Source organism: Brassica oleracea, chromosome C9 (genome assembly GCF_000695525.1).
Source record: "Brassica oleracea var. oleracea cultivar TO1000 chromosome C9, BOL, whole genome shotgun sequence".
Classification (NCBI taxonomy): Eukaryota; Viridiplantae; Streptophyta; class Magnoliopsida; order Brassicales; family Brassicaceae; genus Brassica; species Brassica oleracea.
In genome coordinates this window covers 7698984-7714691 of record NC_027756.1, presented here as the reverse complement: position 1 = coordinate 7714691, position 15708 = coordinate 7698984, and the positions used below count along the sequence as shown (strand labels likewise).

The 15708-nt window shown below is 34.2% G+C and overlaps 2 protein-coding genes across 3 annotated transcripts in view; both read right to left on the bottom strand.

Annotated features, from left to right (window-relative positions):
- Window positions 1-6088, bottom strand: part of LOC106313883 (hippocampus abundant transcript 1 protein-like) — an 11864-nt gene extending 5776 nt beyond the window's left edge. Inside the window, exons 1-11 of the mRNA XM_013751810.1 lie at window positions 5770-6088; window positions 5425-5536; window positions 3218-3330; window positions 3021-3143; window positions 2183-2391; window positions 2018-2090; window positions 1837-1923; window positions 1669-1749; window positions 1522-1554; window positions 1215-1268; window positions 1071-1112 (exon numbers count right to left, since the gene is read on the bottom strand). Coding sequence (XP_013607264.1) covers window positions 1071-1112; window positions 1215-1268; window positions 1522-1554; window positions 1669-1749; window positions 1837-1923; window positions 2018-2090; window positions 2183-2391; window positions 3021-3143; window positions 3218-3330; window positions 5425-5536; window positions 5770-5940 — 1098 coding nt within the window. The 5' untranslated portion in view covers window positions 5941-6088. The remainder of the gene's footprint in view (window positions 1-1070; window positions 1113-1214; window positions 1269-1521; window positions 1555-1668; window positions 1750-1836; window positions 1924-2017; window positions 2091-2182; window positions 2392-3020; window positions 3144-3217; window positions 3331-5424; window positions 5537-5769) is intronic.
- A 2238-nt stretch (window positions 6089-8326) lies between these two features.
- Window positions 8327-14748, bottom strand: LOC106318735 (transportin-1). 2 transcript variants are annotated; one of them, XM_013756849.1, is made up of 30 exons: window positions 14474-14748; window positions 13834-14121; window positions 13649-13738; window positions 13447-13524; window positions 13283-13363; window positions 13131-13181; window positions 12896-12981; window positions 12682-12748; window positions 12526-12582; window positions 12407-12436; window positions 12267-12326; window positions 12052-12165; window positions 11869-11982; window positions 11678-11776; window positions 11475-11600; window positions 11323-11397; window positions 11172-11243; window positions 10931-11041; window positions 10552-10635; window positions 10235-10342; window positions 10049-10150; window positions 9820-9882; window positions 9667-9741; window positions 9507-9578; window positions 9281-9405; window positions 9140-9191; window positions 8990-9058; window positions 8838-8897; window positions 8643-8739; window positions 8327-8537 (listed from the first exon to the last, which is right to left on the bottom strand). In XM_013756849.1, the coding sequence occupies exons 1-29, from the start codon at window positions 14654-14656 to the stop codon at window positions 8659-8661; spliced, it is 2673 nt and encodes an 890-aa protein (XP_013612303.1). In that variant the 5' UTR covers window positions 14657-14748; the 3' UTR covers window positions 8327-8537; window positions 8643-8658. The 2 variants fall into 2 exon arrangements, with proteins under 2 accessions (XP_013612303.1, XP_013612302.1); XM_013756848.1 differs by having other exon boundaries at window positions 8327-8739.
- Window positions 14749-15708: the final 960 nt, after the last annotated feature.

Genomic DNA, 15708 nt, shown 5'->3' with positions numbered 1-15708 from the left:
ATTATGTTAATGTTACCACTATATATATGCATATTGTATTCTCTTATCAAACACAACACAATAATATATCATATTCTATTATACTTTACATGGTATCAGAGCATTCGATTCTTAGGGATCAAAATTAAAGCTTCCGCATTATAAGTTTTAAGCTTTGATGATGATGATCATCGTTGGTGTTGGCGATGTTGAAGAAGATGGTGATGATACGGTCGATGAAGACGACGTGATAACGTGGGTGTGAGTCGCTGGGGTTTAGTAAAGTTACTAGGTTTTGTTTTCTATTTCTAATTAGTTACGTGCAATAGTTATGGTTTAGACGGCTGCATGCAAGAATTATCAAAAGTCCTAGTGGGTTTATGAGTTTGTGATTTCACATGGGTTATTTTTTGTTAGAGATTTTCTATAGTTTAGAATTTCTCAAAGTTTATGTCAGTCTTGTTTTATTATAGTTTGAGATTTTATTGGTTATAGTTTAACCGTTACGGTAGAGTTCTAGTAGAACGCTCATGTTTTTTGGTCTGTTTTAGTCCGATTTATGGACTGTCCAAGTTAAGGACGATTGTTTTTGGAGCAGCAGTTGCGCCCACGGGATGTATTCCCATTGTCAAGACCAAAGAAGAGCTGAAGTTTTCATCCCTCATTGTCTAAGTTGAAGTTTATTCCTGGAGGAACCTACTGATTTGTTTTCCTCGACATAGTATCCACGACATACGTGGTCTGCTTTGTGATTGCAGATTTGCGTGTTGCATCCCACGTTTGTCGTGCGGGGGAGTATTAGAGATATGTTGGGCCGGAAGATATGTATCTTACGGACCAAGACTGTGAAGCCATGAAACTCATGAAGACCATGAAGACTAAAAGGAAAGACTTGAAGAATAAGTTAATCTCAAGATATTCTAGCATATTTACATTAAGTGTTAAAGTTAGCATTATCTAGTGTTAACATTATGTTAATGTTACCACTATATATATGCATATTGTATTCTCTTATCAAACACAACACAATAATATATCATATTCTATTATACTATACTGTATAAAGAAAAATATAACTTTTGCGGTCTTACCTGTTCAGCGGACCCAATTTGTCTCGAGGCAATACCATAAATCTGAAACCATATTTTAAATTATATTTTAAGTGAAACTATAATAAATAGAGTTTCACAAAAAAAAATTTATAACAAATAGAATGTTAAGCTAGAACATCTTACAGATGGCATTACAAACATCACTCCGGGTACTAGGGCTGTGGCGGCATAAGGAACCTACATTGTGCACAAAAACAAAACCAAACCAAACCGTCAGCTCAATAACATAGAACGAATTTTCAAACCGCCAGCTCAATAACATTCAGAAAGACTGAGTTTAATATAATATATATTGATTTTATATGTATATGTTTTTCAAAATGAAATTTAACTTATAGGTAAATTTTGTTAATTTCGTCAAGGGTATATATGTGCTTATGCGTATATATGAGCAACTCCTCTGAGAAGGTCCTAGTTTAAACAGACTCACCCATGGTGACCATGAAACACTGAGAATTGCTGCCTGCGCGACAAAAGCATTAACCAAATTCATTATCTATTTTATTTATAGATTTTCATGATTAGTGTGTAGATTAAATGGAGTAAAATTAACATTAAAAAGTTCTAGAATGTTTACGTTGAAGAAATCCATAAGAAGCCCTGTTGATAATACCCTACGTTCTCCAATGGCAGAAACCAATATCCGCAATATAAACAACTAACAAAACAAATTTCAACAGCACAATCGATGAATAACATTTATTCAGATTATAAACGATGTTGTACGATAGTTACACGTTATTACTTGGGATATGGAGCCAATGATCCAAACCAACAGGGAGAGTTGAGCAAAGTCATTTTTCTTAAACCCAAAACGGGCTTTCAGAAAATACTGTATCAATAAAAAGAGTTTAATATAAAATTAAAAGGAGTTTAATATATATAAATTAATGGATTTCTTATATAAAGAGTGTGGAGATGAGAACCAAGAAAGCTGACTCCATTCCACTTTGTGAGAAGGTAACAAAAAATGTAACGACCAATGCTTGAACGAGTGTACTGTGTTATAAGAATTCATATTAATTATTTAGGATTATATATGTATGTGTGTGTATATAGATGCCACCATGCATACACTATATATAACGTACCTATTCTTCATCAAGGCGACCATATCTTTCAAAGAGGAATACTTATTGTTGAAGACATGTGTCTTAGTTGGAGCATTTTTTAGAATTGGCTCTGCTAACATCCTTTCATCACCACAACCATCATAGCCATCTTCATCATCACCGTGTAACCTCTCTTTTAGGAAAATTCTCATGTACACCAGGCCAACGAATAATGATAAAGCGGTAACCTAAACAAATATAATGATCTCTTGTATTTATATATTGCTCCTACACTTTGACATATGCTATCTTTTTCCGTTTATTTTGAAAATCTACAAGTAATCTACTTGTTTATATATTATTTATCAGTTTCTAAAAATTATATATATATATATATATATATATATATATATATATATANAATTTTGCAGTCACAAAACTATTTTCTTGAAATAATAAAAATTTTAGCTTTCAGAATATGGATAAAATAACAATGAAAATAACTTTCACATATTCTTTATAGTATTTCTTACATCATTCAATATAAGATAAAAATTTCTTTTACACATAAGCCTCTTACATGATTCTATATAAGAATAAATTTTCTTCACATAAATTCCAAGAACCTGTACACTTTATATTGACACAAATTATAACATATTTGTTGTTATATTAATTTAAAATTCATTGACTAATATCTTTTAAAAAATTATTATATTATATTTTTGATGATGTAATATAAATTTAATTTTAATTCCTTCTATATATTCTTGTTAGATAACCAATAACAAAGCGATAATAATGAGTCCATCAGATTGAATCATTGTTCGAGGCTGTCTCTCATTCGATATTTCATTGTTACTACATTATTCGATACCTGAAAAGTCGAAGCCGTGGGTAGAAAACGAGCTGCAAATGTTGCACAAACTGCGGAAATTGATCTGACACCTGCTAAAACTCCAAACATTGATATTCTTTGTGTGCCATGAATATTTTTTGCCTGAAAAAAACAAATTTTAATGAGGCAAAAATATCATAAAATAAGATCATAGTGAAATAAAACAAAATATTTACCACATAAGCCTGAGCGAGACAGTCAACGGTGCCTTGGCAGACCATATCAAATATAATCTTGATCACATAATATGTGTAAAAAAATAATGTATCCCTTCTATACCCTAATATTGCTGCAAAATGTTACTACATTTTAGGAACATGTGTCAATAAACAAAATCAAAAGAGGAACAAAGGTTAGCCAAGTATCAACTGTCTTGGCAAATCAACTTTTTAATCGTTGTTTCAATATATCTCACATATCATGTCATTTTGTCAAATTATATATATATATATATATATTTGAATTTTGTTTGCCGATTTTCACGAGTTTTGTCCTACTATTTGATTTCAAAACCTGACAAAATAGTATGTACTTTACAGAAGAAGAGAAAAACAATAGGAAAAATGTAAACAAATCAGACAATTTTGTTGTTTTATAACCTACTTGTATAAAGAGCTGCGAATCAGACAATCGTTGAGTGGTTGGCAAAACGAGACAGACGTGCTTAAGGATTTCCTTTTTTTAAGTTAGCACTATACAGTACTTGTCTAATTGTGAATAGATGATGCCCACAGAAAAATATAAACAAATCAGACGATTTTGTTGTTTTATAATCTATAAAGAGAATCAAACAATGGTCGAGTGGTTGGCAAAACGAGATAGACGTGTTTGAGGATCTCCTTTTTTAAGTTAGCACTATACTTGTCTAATCGTGTGAATAGATGTCCACAAGGAGCGAATCTATTTTTTAATGTATTGGTACATTATTAATAATAATAAATGCAAATGAGATTATTGAAATAGGATATTAAAGATACAAATTTTACCACCTAAACTAACAAACTTTTAATGTTTTTGTTTGGGTTATAATTGTATGGTATGGGTGCACATCTCATGCACCTTAGAGCATGACTAACAATTGATTCTTACCCAGTTTCTTACAGATGAAAGGTAATAAAAAGAAGAAAAGTTAGAGAGAGAAAGTATCTTGTCTTAGACATTATTAGAAACCCACCAAACCTTATTGTCTAGATGTCACTTTTGTGGTGGTTAAATTTTATTTTAAAAACTTAGATTTAATTCAGTAATTAAGTTTGATTAAAAAAATTAGTATTTTGTTGTTTTAAGAACTCATGTGGGGTTTTGCCACAATGCTGCTGTTTAGCTTCTCTACTAGATGTCTACAATACTGATACACAATTGGCTACAATTTTTTTGTTAGTATTAAAAAGCCGCTGTACTGCAGTTTGTGGTTTACAGAGTAATAACCGAGTTAATAAAAACAATGCACAAACGAATTTAAAAGAGTAGTAAATATTTTCGATGGCTGTGAAAAGTCGGGCTAATTTTTGTAGTGTAGTCAATATTATTGATGCCTATAAAGTTCCTCCATTTCAAATTATAAACTGTGCCATTAAAAATCTTTCCGTAAAAATGACGAAAATAGTTAAATGTACAACTTTGTGTTTAACCGTTGAAATTACATGCTTTCTCTGTATTATTCTAAGTGGCGTTAGAAGGTTTTTACATAAAAATTAAGAAAATACAAAATTTTACATAGTTTATGTTGGTTATATAAAAATATCATTAAATAAAAATAGTTCAACAAATAAAAAAAGTAGAGTATTTTGTAATTAGTCACAAATTTTAAATGACACTAAATTTTATCTAAAATAGTAAAAACTTCACTTATTATGAAACAAAATAAAAATCCTTAAACACCACTTAAAGTGATATAAAGAGGGGGTAATATTTACTCCATTCGTTTCATAAAGATTCGCATTCTAGAAAAAAAAAATTATTTCAAAATGATACATTTTTTACATTTTCAGTGTATTATTTAATGAGAAATTGTAAAATTCAAAAAAATTAATGGTGTTTATTGAATTTCTATTGGCTAAAAATTATGGAAAATTGTTATTTACAAAAAACAATGCATTTGCAATTAAGTTTTAATGTGTTTTTTAATGTGTGAAACGGATGGTATATTATTGAATCGGATTGTATTTTTTTGAAACGGATGGTATATTATTTTTAGTTTCATTAGGATTAAATGAGAAAAAAACATCATTACATTTATAAAACGACATTTAGTTTATAATAAAAAATTTACCTAGAGCGAAACTTAATTTGAAACAAAGTGAGTAACTAATCACGGTTAGCCTGTGCTTAAAGGTTAGGATTAATTGTGTAAAAGCTTAAGTTTAGAGAAAAAATAAAGAACCTGGAGGAATTATAGAGAGGCACATGGGAAGCGTAAGCAATGCCTTGATTCCATACCTGTCGGCTAGATTCCCGATTACCGGCATCATTACCATTGTCCCAAGTCCCACTGTCTTTTTCCACCATTGGAATAACAAAAGTATACATGCATTAATTATTTGATCTTTAAAAAGTTCTTATATTATTGAAATTTCTTACAAATTTGAAGACGTTCATGAGTTTTTGAAAACATTTGTTCTGACAAAAAATTAAAGAGTCGCTAACCAGAAAAAAGGAAGAGACTGAAGATTGAAAACAATGACAGTGAACGACCAATATGCACATATATACAAGTAGACGTGATTACCACTTGGTGTACTCCGGTGAGGTAAACGGCAAGAGAGCACGAATCGTTTAATCCGGAGCAAACCGCAGCGACGGTGACGTCAGTCATGACCGGCCTTACCAAGAATCCGGCGAATGATGACAGGAAAACCGTCGTCAACATGTGTGCTAGCCCTCCAAGCCTCTCTTCCATCTCTCTAATCTATCTTCTATCTTCTATCTTCCTAGTTCTCCTCACTTCTGACTCTTACCTATATCTTATGTTAAATATCCACGTGCAAATGTACATATATTAAGTTTCATTTTTGTTAAATAATTTAATAACCCTTGATTAAACTTTTATAATTAGGCCATCTGTATCACCCTAGCCGACGCTAGTGCGGTTGTTAAGATGTTGCAATATATTCGTATTGTACATATCTCATGTAATCTTTCAGATTCGCTGTAAAAGAAAAAGAAATATTCGTAGATTCCTTAATAGTTGGAACTACATGGTGCATATACTAATATATGTGACCAGCGCAACAGTGAAGAAAGGATAAATCTTTACCGAGAGGCTGGTAAAAGACAAAAGACATTTTGCTTCATTACAATCGCTTAGCTTTTCCAGATTGCATCGATTTTTCTTTCGTAACATTTTTTTTACATCAAAAAAAGCCGGGGGAAATTATTTTTTTTGGCCAAAAAAATGGTAACTATGTCTCATTAGGCTAATTTATATTTTGTACCATTTACATTTTTGCCTCTAATGCCTTTTAATTTTTTGGAAAATAAATTAAATAAATAGTCTTATAAACTAAAAAAAATTGAAAATTAGTAAGTACTTATGAAATACCTAAATGAACTTACTTGTATTTTTTTCCAGCTGTAAAAATGTTTTAATTATAATTTCAGATTATATTCTACATAAAAGTAGAATTTGTATTCTACGAAGTAGAACATGAATTCCATTTTTTCATTGAATCTACTATGTTTAGAATACGTGATCTACCAAAATAATAGTATTCTATTTTTTTTTAAAACACACATTCCTCGCTTAACATATCGTTCTAAAATCTGTAGAAATCATAATTATAAATCTAAAAGCTGTAGAAACCGATTTCTAGTGATTTACTAGAAATCTAAAACTTGTAGAAATCAAAATCTACACATTACTATAAATCTAAAAACCAGTAGAAACCGAGTTCTACAGATTTATTGTATTCTACGGATAAGCATAATCAGTTCCGAAAAATATGGAAAAAGTATATTTGGGAATATTTTGTTTCCTTATATGAAAAACACCGAAATTAAAAAATGAAATTTTGAAGAAAAAAAATCAAAATTAAAAAAAAAATGTAATATAACCCTCCTTCTCACGCCCTTTTCATATTCCTTTGATTGCTCACAAAACTTTCACAAAAATTTCACATTGTTTCTACCATGATTCATATCTATGTTTCATTTGGTGTTTGGAAATTGGTCATAGCTTAGGGTTAGAGTTTTAATGTTGATAAAAAGAAAGGAGAAAGGTTACTTGCTTTGGAATCGGAAGAGTTACAGAAAATTGTTATAGAGGATTTTGGTTTTAAAGAAACGGATGCTGATTTGGAGTTGAGTTATGTACCTATTGAGTTGATCAATTCATCGGAATGTCCATCGGTGATCATTAGAAACTCACACCAAGTTCAAAATTTTATAGGGTTTTGTAACAAGCATCAGTCAATTCGATTGTGTGTGAGCTATAAAGCAAAGCAAGAGAAACAAATGTAATGTTTAGTCTTTTTTTTTAAGTTATCTTCTCACTGGCTCAGTATTGTTTACTTGAGGATATAACTTTGCTAAAACTAAAACCTGGCTTTGTTTGGTTTGGCTAATGAAAACTAATCGATAAGATTACACTCATGGTGACTCGGGTTGGATAAAATCCGAAGGCTTGAACTCAATTTGACAAAAGTGAGGTTGGAGTTGGACACATACAACAACTTTTGGACCTTTGAAACAGAGCCTCTTCGTAAATAGCAAAGTGAAAATGACATAAACAAAGACACATAAAGAGAGGACAAAGACAGCTTCACATTTTATTTTTTCAGCAATCGGGATTAGTTTCCTCATCATCCATCGCAGCAGATGCAAGAGCAAGTTGAGGGGTAGGAAATGTGTAAGTGTAGTTCTCGTGTCTCGCCTTCTTCTTCATCAAAAAAATATGTAGTCTTGGTTAATGAATCAACTGTTTTGGTTGAGCCCGTGAATGGTAGACAATATTGAAATCCTAAAATCTTATTTATATAGAAGCTAACTTTTTTAGTTCCGTCAAAAAACTAGGTCATGCTGTCAGTTCTTGGAGGATCAGTTTGTGGCGGTAGGAATCCTACTGTAGGATAGCATGTGAACACTTGTAGAGCAATTCATGGCCGAAGATAAAAGTTACTAGGAGGGACTGACGAGAAAGGTGACCAAGTATGATTAAATTTGTGCTCGGGAGTTGTCGTAGTCCCGAGACAATAGTGGCTGGCATGGGACTAATCTAAGAGATTTCATATGTAAACGCAACAGGGAAGAGTAGTAATTAGTATTGGCATAATAGAGCTAGATCAATAAAGCACAACACTATCAATCACATTTTTTTTTTCTTATTGGTAATCCACATGTCCAAAACTGCTCAAACCACCATACCACGTTGCCAAGGAAGAATCGAATCCACGAATTGTTTGTTTTTTAACCCAACCATGTTATAAGAAGAACCCCACAAAGATCAGACTATCTACTGTTTCTCTCTTTCTCTTGTGACTCTTTTGCCTTTCGTTTAATCTTGCAAAAGAAAAATGGTGTCTCAGGCGTTTTCTTCTTGCTCAAACTCTATTTGTTCTTTGCAATGAATAAGATAAGAGCAGATCTTTCTGATTTGAGACTAACCGGTGTACAATCAATACTACACTTGATATCTCGCAAGCCTTTCTTTTACAGGAGGATCCAAAGCAGACCAACATTCCGCCCATGAGTTTCCAAGCATCTGAACCCAAAAAGATGAATTCAAAAGACATTAATCATTATGAGTGAGGCCAGTGCTTAAAGTGATTAAAAGCTGAACTTGAATTCAGCACAGCTTACTTGTTTATAGCCGTTCAGCACTTGGGAGACTTCGCTATTGACGTCCTCACTTCTAATTTCCTGTGATAAAAAGGCTTGTCAACCAATAGTTCGAAAGCTCGGCAGCGACATTTAGTTTAGCAGGGAGTCGCATTTGGTTTCATTTCACTTACATGCCAGCTTGCAATGGCTTTGCATATGAAAACAAGTGAGCTGACACCTCCTGATGGATTCACTTTTACCTGAAATTCATGGAGAACACTCGTAAGTAACAAACTTCATTTACATGTTTCAAACACTAAGCAAAGAGGCGAGAGAAATACCACTGCACATAATCCTCTAAATGCATCTTCTTTCTCAAGGTCATCACGTACCCTGAAAAGAAAGTATAATAAGAAACTGTTGTACGGCGCAGCAGTTGGGAGTGTAAAGACTCTAAATTCAAAACCAAAAGGCTCACTAACATTGCCAATGCCAAGCACCATGGTTTCATGAAGTGCTCCATGTGAGGTGCAACGAGGTCTGGACGAATCCATGCTAGTCTACCGAGGGTAATTGCACTGTTCTCAACTAGTGATTTATTAACAGCCTGTCACAAGAAAACAAAATTAGGCATAGTCGTCAGATATAACAGTTGATAGACTCAGGCATGGCCAAAAGACTCTTGAATAAATAGGCTGCGGGAGTCACCTCTGCATGCTGAAGAATCAGGGCTAGGGCAGAGACAACGTTGGTCACAATTGGTGAAACTTCTTGACGAACCTGAAACATTCAGTTCATATCATTCACAAGTCTGCCCTTAACCAAACACTTCAAGCTTCGATAGCAAAAATTAGTATTTTGGTATTACCTTGACAGCTAATTCTCCAATGGCCCAACAAGCATTATTTGCCACAGAAAGGTTTTCTCCAATGAGGTTTGTACTCTGTACAAAGAATAGATATGATCAATACAAATAAAAAAAGAGAATTGATTTAGTCAAGAGTAAAACTTGAATACCAACCAGTTGCTGGCTTGCAACCTGAAGGAACTCAATCAGACGGGGTTGTAGGTAGGCCGGGAATACCTGTCAGTGGTAGCCAAACGGCATTACTACACTAATATATGTAGCAGAAAGTATCAAAACTATAGCATATGATACCACATAACTACGGGTTATTCTCGTGTAAGACTTCCCCGGCTGATTAATTTTGTCAAGGACACTGTTTAATGTAAAAGAATATGCAGCTTACTCTTGCAAGATCACCCATGAGAGCAAACGCACTTTGTCTGACATCAGGAGCCTCATCCATGCAACAGTTGAGAAGCAAATCCCTTAGATTAGTTTGTGAAACCTGAAAAAGAGTAATATATGCGGTTGTCTCAGGGAACTTATGAACAGAAAATCGCGCGAGCAAGACATCGAGGAAAGTCAGTACCAGAGACTCTATCCCACTGCCAAGCCCTTCAGCAAGTCCAGAAAGTAAATCAAGAGAACAAACAATGAATTCTCTGTCGTACTGAGCCCCAGCAGAGGCAGGATCAACCTACAAATACCACAAGCAAGCTTTCATCAAACAAAAAAAAAAACATATGCGTGCAATAGTTATGTACATGCTTCAGTAAAATATGAATAACTGTTTCTATACTCAAGCTTTGTGATGCTATCTAGCTGAGGCAGTATAATAGGTAAGGTAAACTGGAAAAGATAGTTCTAATTCGCCAATTAGATAAAATTCCAAATTCTGAATGAAACCTTAGCCATGTGTTGTAGTTGGATGATATCCATGCATCTTTGGAAAACAGGCTGAGCAAATGGAGCGAACCCTACACCTAAAGCCTGTAAGATGGAAACACAATTTGTTAGACATATAGTTCAGGCTTCAAACAGTCTTAACACTCTGTCAGGATGAAATTGTCTGATGTTCACAATTGTTATCTCTTACTATTAGTAGCAATTTCAGGCTTAACTAATAATCTTCAATAATGCCTCTTAGCTAACCAACAACTCCATATTACTTTTTCAGTTTTCTTAAGACTACTAAAACCTGGGTATCTTCACTATCTTAGATTCATTGGTGCAACATATTCAAGACTTTACAGATATTTCGAAGGCCTTGACAAATAGCCCATACCTGAGAAATAGATGTGAAGCATTCCAGCAACGGAAATAGATCTTTATCCGAATTTGAAAGTTGTTGCCACTTTGCGACCAGTGGAGGCATCAGAATTTCAAGATAAGCAGGCTGCAGAAGGAAGAATATTAAGCAGGCAATAAAATTTATACCAGCACCAGTGTATGGAACAAAAAATAATCGTCAAGGAGCTCAAATTTACGAGAGCATATTAACCTTTACACAAACCCAATCGTCATACCTTGTTCAACTCTTCTCTAACCGAATCTGCCAGTGTTCCAATAGCATCATACACAATTCTTAAGTTCCGCCTCTGGGATATGAAAATTGTATGTTAGGTAGACGTATAGCAACATTTGCTTGAAGTAGATAATAACCAGCAAAGGATTAACCTGATACTTCCCAAAAGCGCACATTAGATGCTGCAGTATTACTCCCAGGTGTGGCACTAACTCTTCAGCAGCATCCTACATATTCACAGAGAATAATTAACACGGTCAACAAACATCCACAAATGTTATCAAAACCCAAAGCCAATAGGTACCTCTTCAACAGTTGCAAAAGCTGAACAGGCAGCCTCCTGGACCCGCTTGTTCGAATCCAAGAGTCTGCGGAGAAGACCCATAAGAACTTTTTCAAACTGTTCATAACCCTTCGGATTGCCACCTTCCTATAAAAGAGAAGGAGAGAATCATCTAAAGATCGTTGGAAGCAGTTGAAGCACGAAATCTCCTGTTCAAATCATACCTGGATAAGATACTTGCCAAATCGAGAAAGCGTCCAGCAAGATATGCTTCGTATGAGAGGGAACTTATCATCTAAAAGAGGAAGAAGAAATGCTACGATCTGCAGAACTAAGGCACTAGCATATTGATCTACTTGAACTGAGCGGAGAAAAATGATAGATATGAGATGATGTAGATCAAAAACGAACTTGCCTCAGACAAGTGAGGGTAAAGACCATTAAAGCAGCCTTCAGCAATAGCCCCAAGGGTCAAAACAGCAGCTTCCCTTTCTTTCCAGGCCTCGTCCCCAGAAGTTGATAATTTTGCCTACAACATGGAAGAACAGGGTTTAGTTTATTGAATAAATTTACAAAGATATAGAGGAATAACGATTACCTGAATAAGGGGCATGAGTGCCGGAAGGATCTCATCTCCAAATACATTAGAGAGAACGTCAATAGCTGCTGCACTGCACTTTCTTAAATTCCACACGTTAAACGAGTCATCATCCTGTATTCAGAGATATTCATTAAAGAAGGATCTATAGAATTACAAACATACGTAACATCTATACAAATATCAAATGACACTAAAAGAAGTAGATCACGTACATCGTCATCAAAATCCTCTGATCCATGAAGTCTCGATGTATGAAAACGAGGTTTCAAATCCTGTTGGGGAACCAAATGAATGAAAACTCAATAGTACTTTTAATAAGAAAAATCAAAGTCACAAGAACAAATAACTGCACCTGATTTCTATCTGGTTGAGATTCATCTTCCTGCAAAAATGAAAAGTTTTCATATGATAAAAGATGGTTAATTTTATCGTGAAAGGTGAAGAAACAAATAGATTCAACAGAAAAATAACCTCAGCATCCAAAAGCGACTCGTCGTCATCTGCATAAGCCATGTTCGACAGCAACACCTAAAACAGATATATTTTACAAAGATTTCAAACTACACCCGCTGAGCAAGCGATTGTGCGCCCAAAAATATACTGAAGAAAGGAGAAGCATCACTATACTGGAATTAGGCGTGGCAGTAACTCTTTCAAATTCTCTGACGGCAGCTGAGCATCACAGTATGCAGACCTGCCAAACAACAATATAGCTCTGAGAACAAACGAGTACAAGGATGGAATAATAAGCAGGAAAAAGGGGGGAAAAACTGCAGAACATAAGACAAAAACAGGTCTACAACCGCCATCTATAGAGCAAACAAAGAAAAGAACATATTACCAAAATTCACATGCTTCGAGAGCCACTTCTTCATCAGGGTCTTTGTTGACTTGTAGCATGTATTCCATTACATTCCTTAGGTGTGGCTTAAAAAACGAAAAGGGAAGAAGCAAAATATAAGATGCAGGGTAGTCAAATAACTCGAACTAAACATAAGAAGTACTTACTAAAAAGCGACACTTAAGAGTAGTTTTAAAATACTGTGTACGTTAAAACCATCAGCAATGAAAAATACCTCAATAGACGAGGGAAGGACTTCTGTGAGATGCACAAATGCTGCGCAGACCTTTTAAACATAAGGAGAGAAATTATACATAAGAAAAAGAACTTTGAAATGAGATAGGATTTGACTGAATCATGTGACACAAGCTTAAACAAGTCGCGTACTAATTTTCTGACTTCTGCTACAGGATCATTGGCAAGGAGAAACAACCCCTGAAGGTACTTATCCAGAGAATTGTACAAAGCCTGCAAATCATAGTTTGTTACAGTCCAGTCCCTTAAACGAATGAAAACAAATAATGTGTTAAAACAATCTTCCTTATACTTACAGCAGGCATTATTATGACATATTGGTTCACACAACCCAGGGCAAGCTTCCTCAGTGAAGCATGGGGAGACTGGAAAAACTGATCAAACAAAATAATGGCAATAAATCTTACAGCAACCAATCCAGCAGTAAGAAAAAAGAAATCAAACTAGAACCCAGCACGTGCTACAACCGAATTTAGAAATCTGTGATGAGATGCTTACCTGATATAGCCTAGGCAGGAAAACGTTGATAGGGCGCTCTGCTAAACCAGGCACTTCTGAATCCAATACATGTGGGATATCCTCACAAATCTGATCAACAAGACATGTAGATATTACCAAAACTTTGAAAAACACTCCAACGATACCACAGCTAATAAGCAAAAAGAAGAAGAAAAAGAACATACCTTTGACAATGCATCCATCGCACCATCCATGTGATTCAGATCATTACTGTCTAAACAAGTAACAAGAGCTGGCAAAAGCTCAGGCCACCCAGAACCTTCCTCTATGTTAACAATAACACTGATGATGGTTCCAACAGTTGTCCGTATGTTTCTGTCCACTGCTCCAAGACAAGGCAGCAACTCAGACTTGATGTACTTCTGGTTTTCTTGAGACATGGATGGATACGCACCCTTCAGATTGTTTTTCAGAAGCAATCCAGCAGCTTGACGAATCTCAATGGACTTGCCCTGAATCAATCACACCGGTACACATCAGCTAGGAGACATATGTTGAGAATACAATGCATAAACCTAATCAATCACGTAACAGCAATACAGGAACCTCAAGCTAGACTTATTATCTTCCTCAACATCATATAAACGCAGCTTAGCTTGAAAGCAAATCAGTTCTCAAGAAAAGCCACAGAACAGAGATTATAAAGTTCTAACAAACTCGATTCAACGGAAACTCAGGATCAACTAAAGCTGAGCTACAAAGAGAATCCGATAGGCAAATGAAACCAACGATCCGAACTCCAAAGACCAATAGTAGATTGAGTCAATAGACAGAGGGAGAGTAGAGAAATCTCTCGCCACGAACCTCGGCGCGGACGAGGATGAAGACGAGATAGTTGTTGAAATCGGGGATTTGAGAGAAGTGCTGAAGCTGCTTCCAAATCTGGGACTTGTCAACGGCGGAGGAAGGAGAAATCTGCTGTTCGAGAAGAGTGCAGATCTCGGTGAGGCCATCGTTTAGGGGCTGCCAGACCGTCGTCGCCGCCATGATTGTGGTGGCAAAAAAGGGTGAAGTTTCGCTCGTGTGAGCTGGGGCAGATGAAAATATATGATTGGAAACGACAGAGGACGAAGACGAAGACGAAGACGCTGCTTTGGGTTTTGATGGGTTTTAAATTCCTTTAAAGTTTCTGTATGGGCTTTTCTTATTAATTTATGTTTTTTTTTTTGGTAAACTTATTAATTTATGTTTTTGTCATACAATTTAAGATAATCTATACTAATAAAAGAGACTAATCGAGGCTCCAGAGAGCGTCCACATCATTTTAGAAATCCTCTTCGAAAATAAGACATGTGGCATGACTAATATTATTAACTTATTACATTAAATCACATTACCATATTACACATTATTACCATATATACATTAAATCATATGAAAATATAAGTAACTATAGATTTAAATATGTAAATCTATAATATATGAATTATATATACAGTAATAAGTAATTACACAATTTAAGAAAATATATAATATACGAAAATAATATTAATAAGTAAATACATAAATAAAATGGACTAATCGAGGCTTCAGAGAGCGTCCACATCGTTTTAAAAACCCTATTCGAAAATAAGACATGTGGCATGACTAATATTATTACCTTATTACATTAAATCATATTACCATACTACATATTATTACCATATATTCATTAAATTATACGAAAATATAAGTAAATATAGATTTAAATATGTAAATATATAATATACGAATTATATATTTAAATATGAGTAATTACACAATTTAAGAAAATATATAATATACAAAAATAATATTAATAAGTAAATACATAATATAAAAAATATTAAGCATTAAAAATTTATCTTAAAATGTAAATACACAATTTAAAAATATAGAAAAAGTACATTAAACCTTAAAAATCTATCTTAAAACGTAAAATATAAATATTACATTAAATCTATCTATACTAATAAAAGTGACTAATCGAAGCTCTAGAGAACGTCCACATCGTTTTAGAACCCTCTTCGAAAATAAGCCATGTGGCGTGACTAATATTATTACCTTATTACATTAAATCA

Excerpts from the sequence above, each read along its gene's own strand:
- LOC106318735 (XM_013756848.1), bottom strand. The coding sequence starts at position 14,656 with ATGGCGGCGACGACGGTCTGGCAGCCCCTAAACGATGGCCTCACCGAG. Across the intron at positions 10,636-10,930 it reads GCTTCACATCTATTTCTCAG|GCTTTAGGTGTAGGGTTCGC; the intron begins GTATGGGCTATT and ends TCCATCTTACAG. Across the intron at positions 9,742-9,819 it reads AGGTTGCAAGCCAGCAACTG|AGTACAAACCTCATTGGAGA; the intron begins GTTGGTATTCAA and ends TTCTTTGTACAG.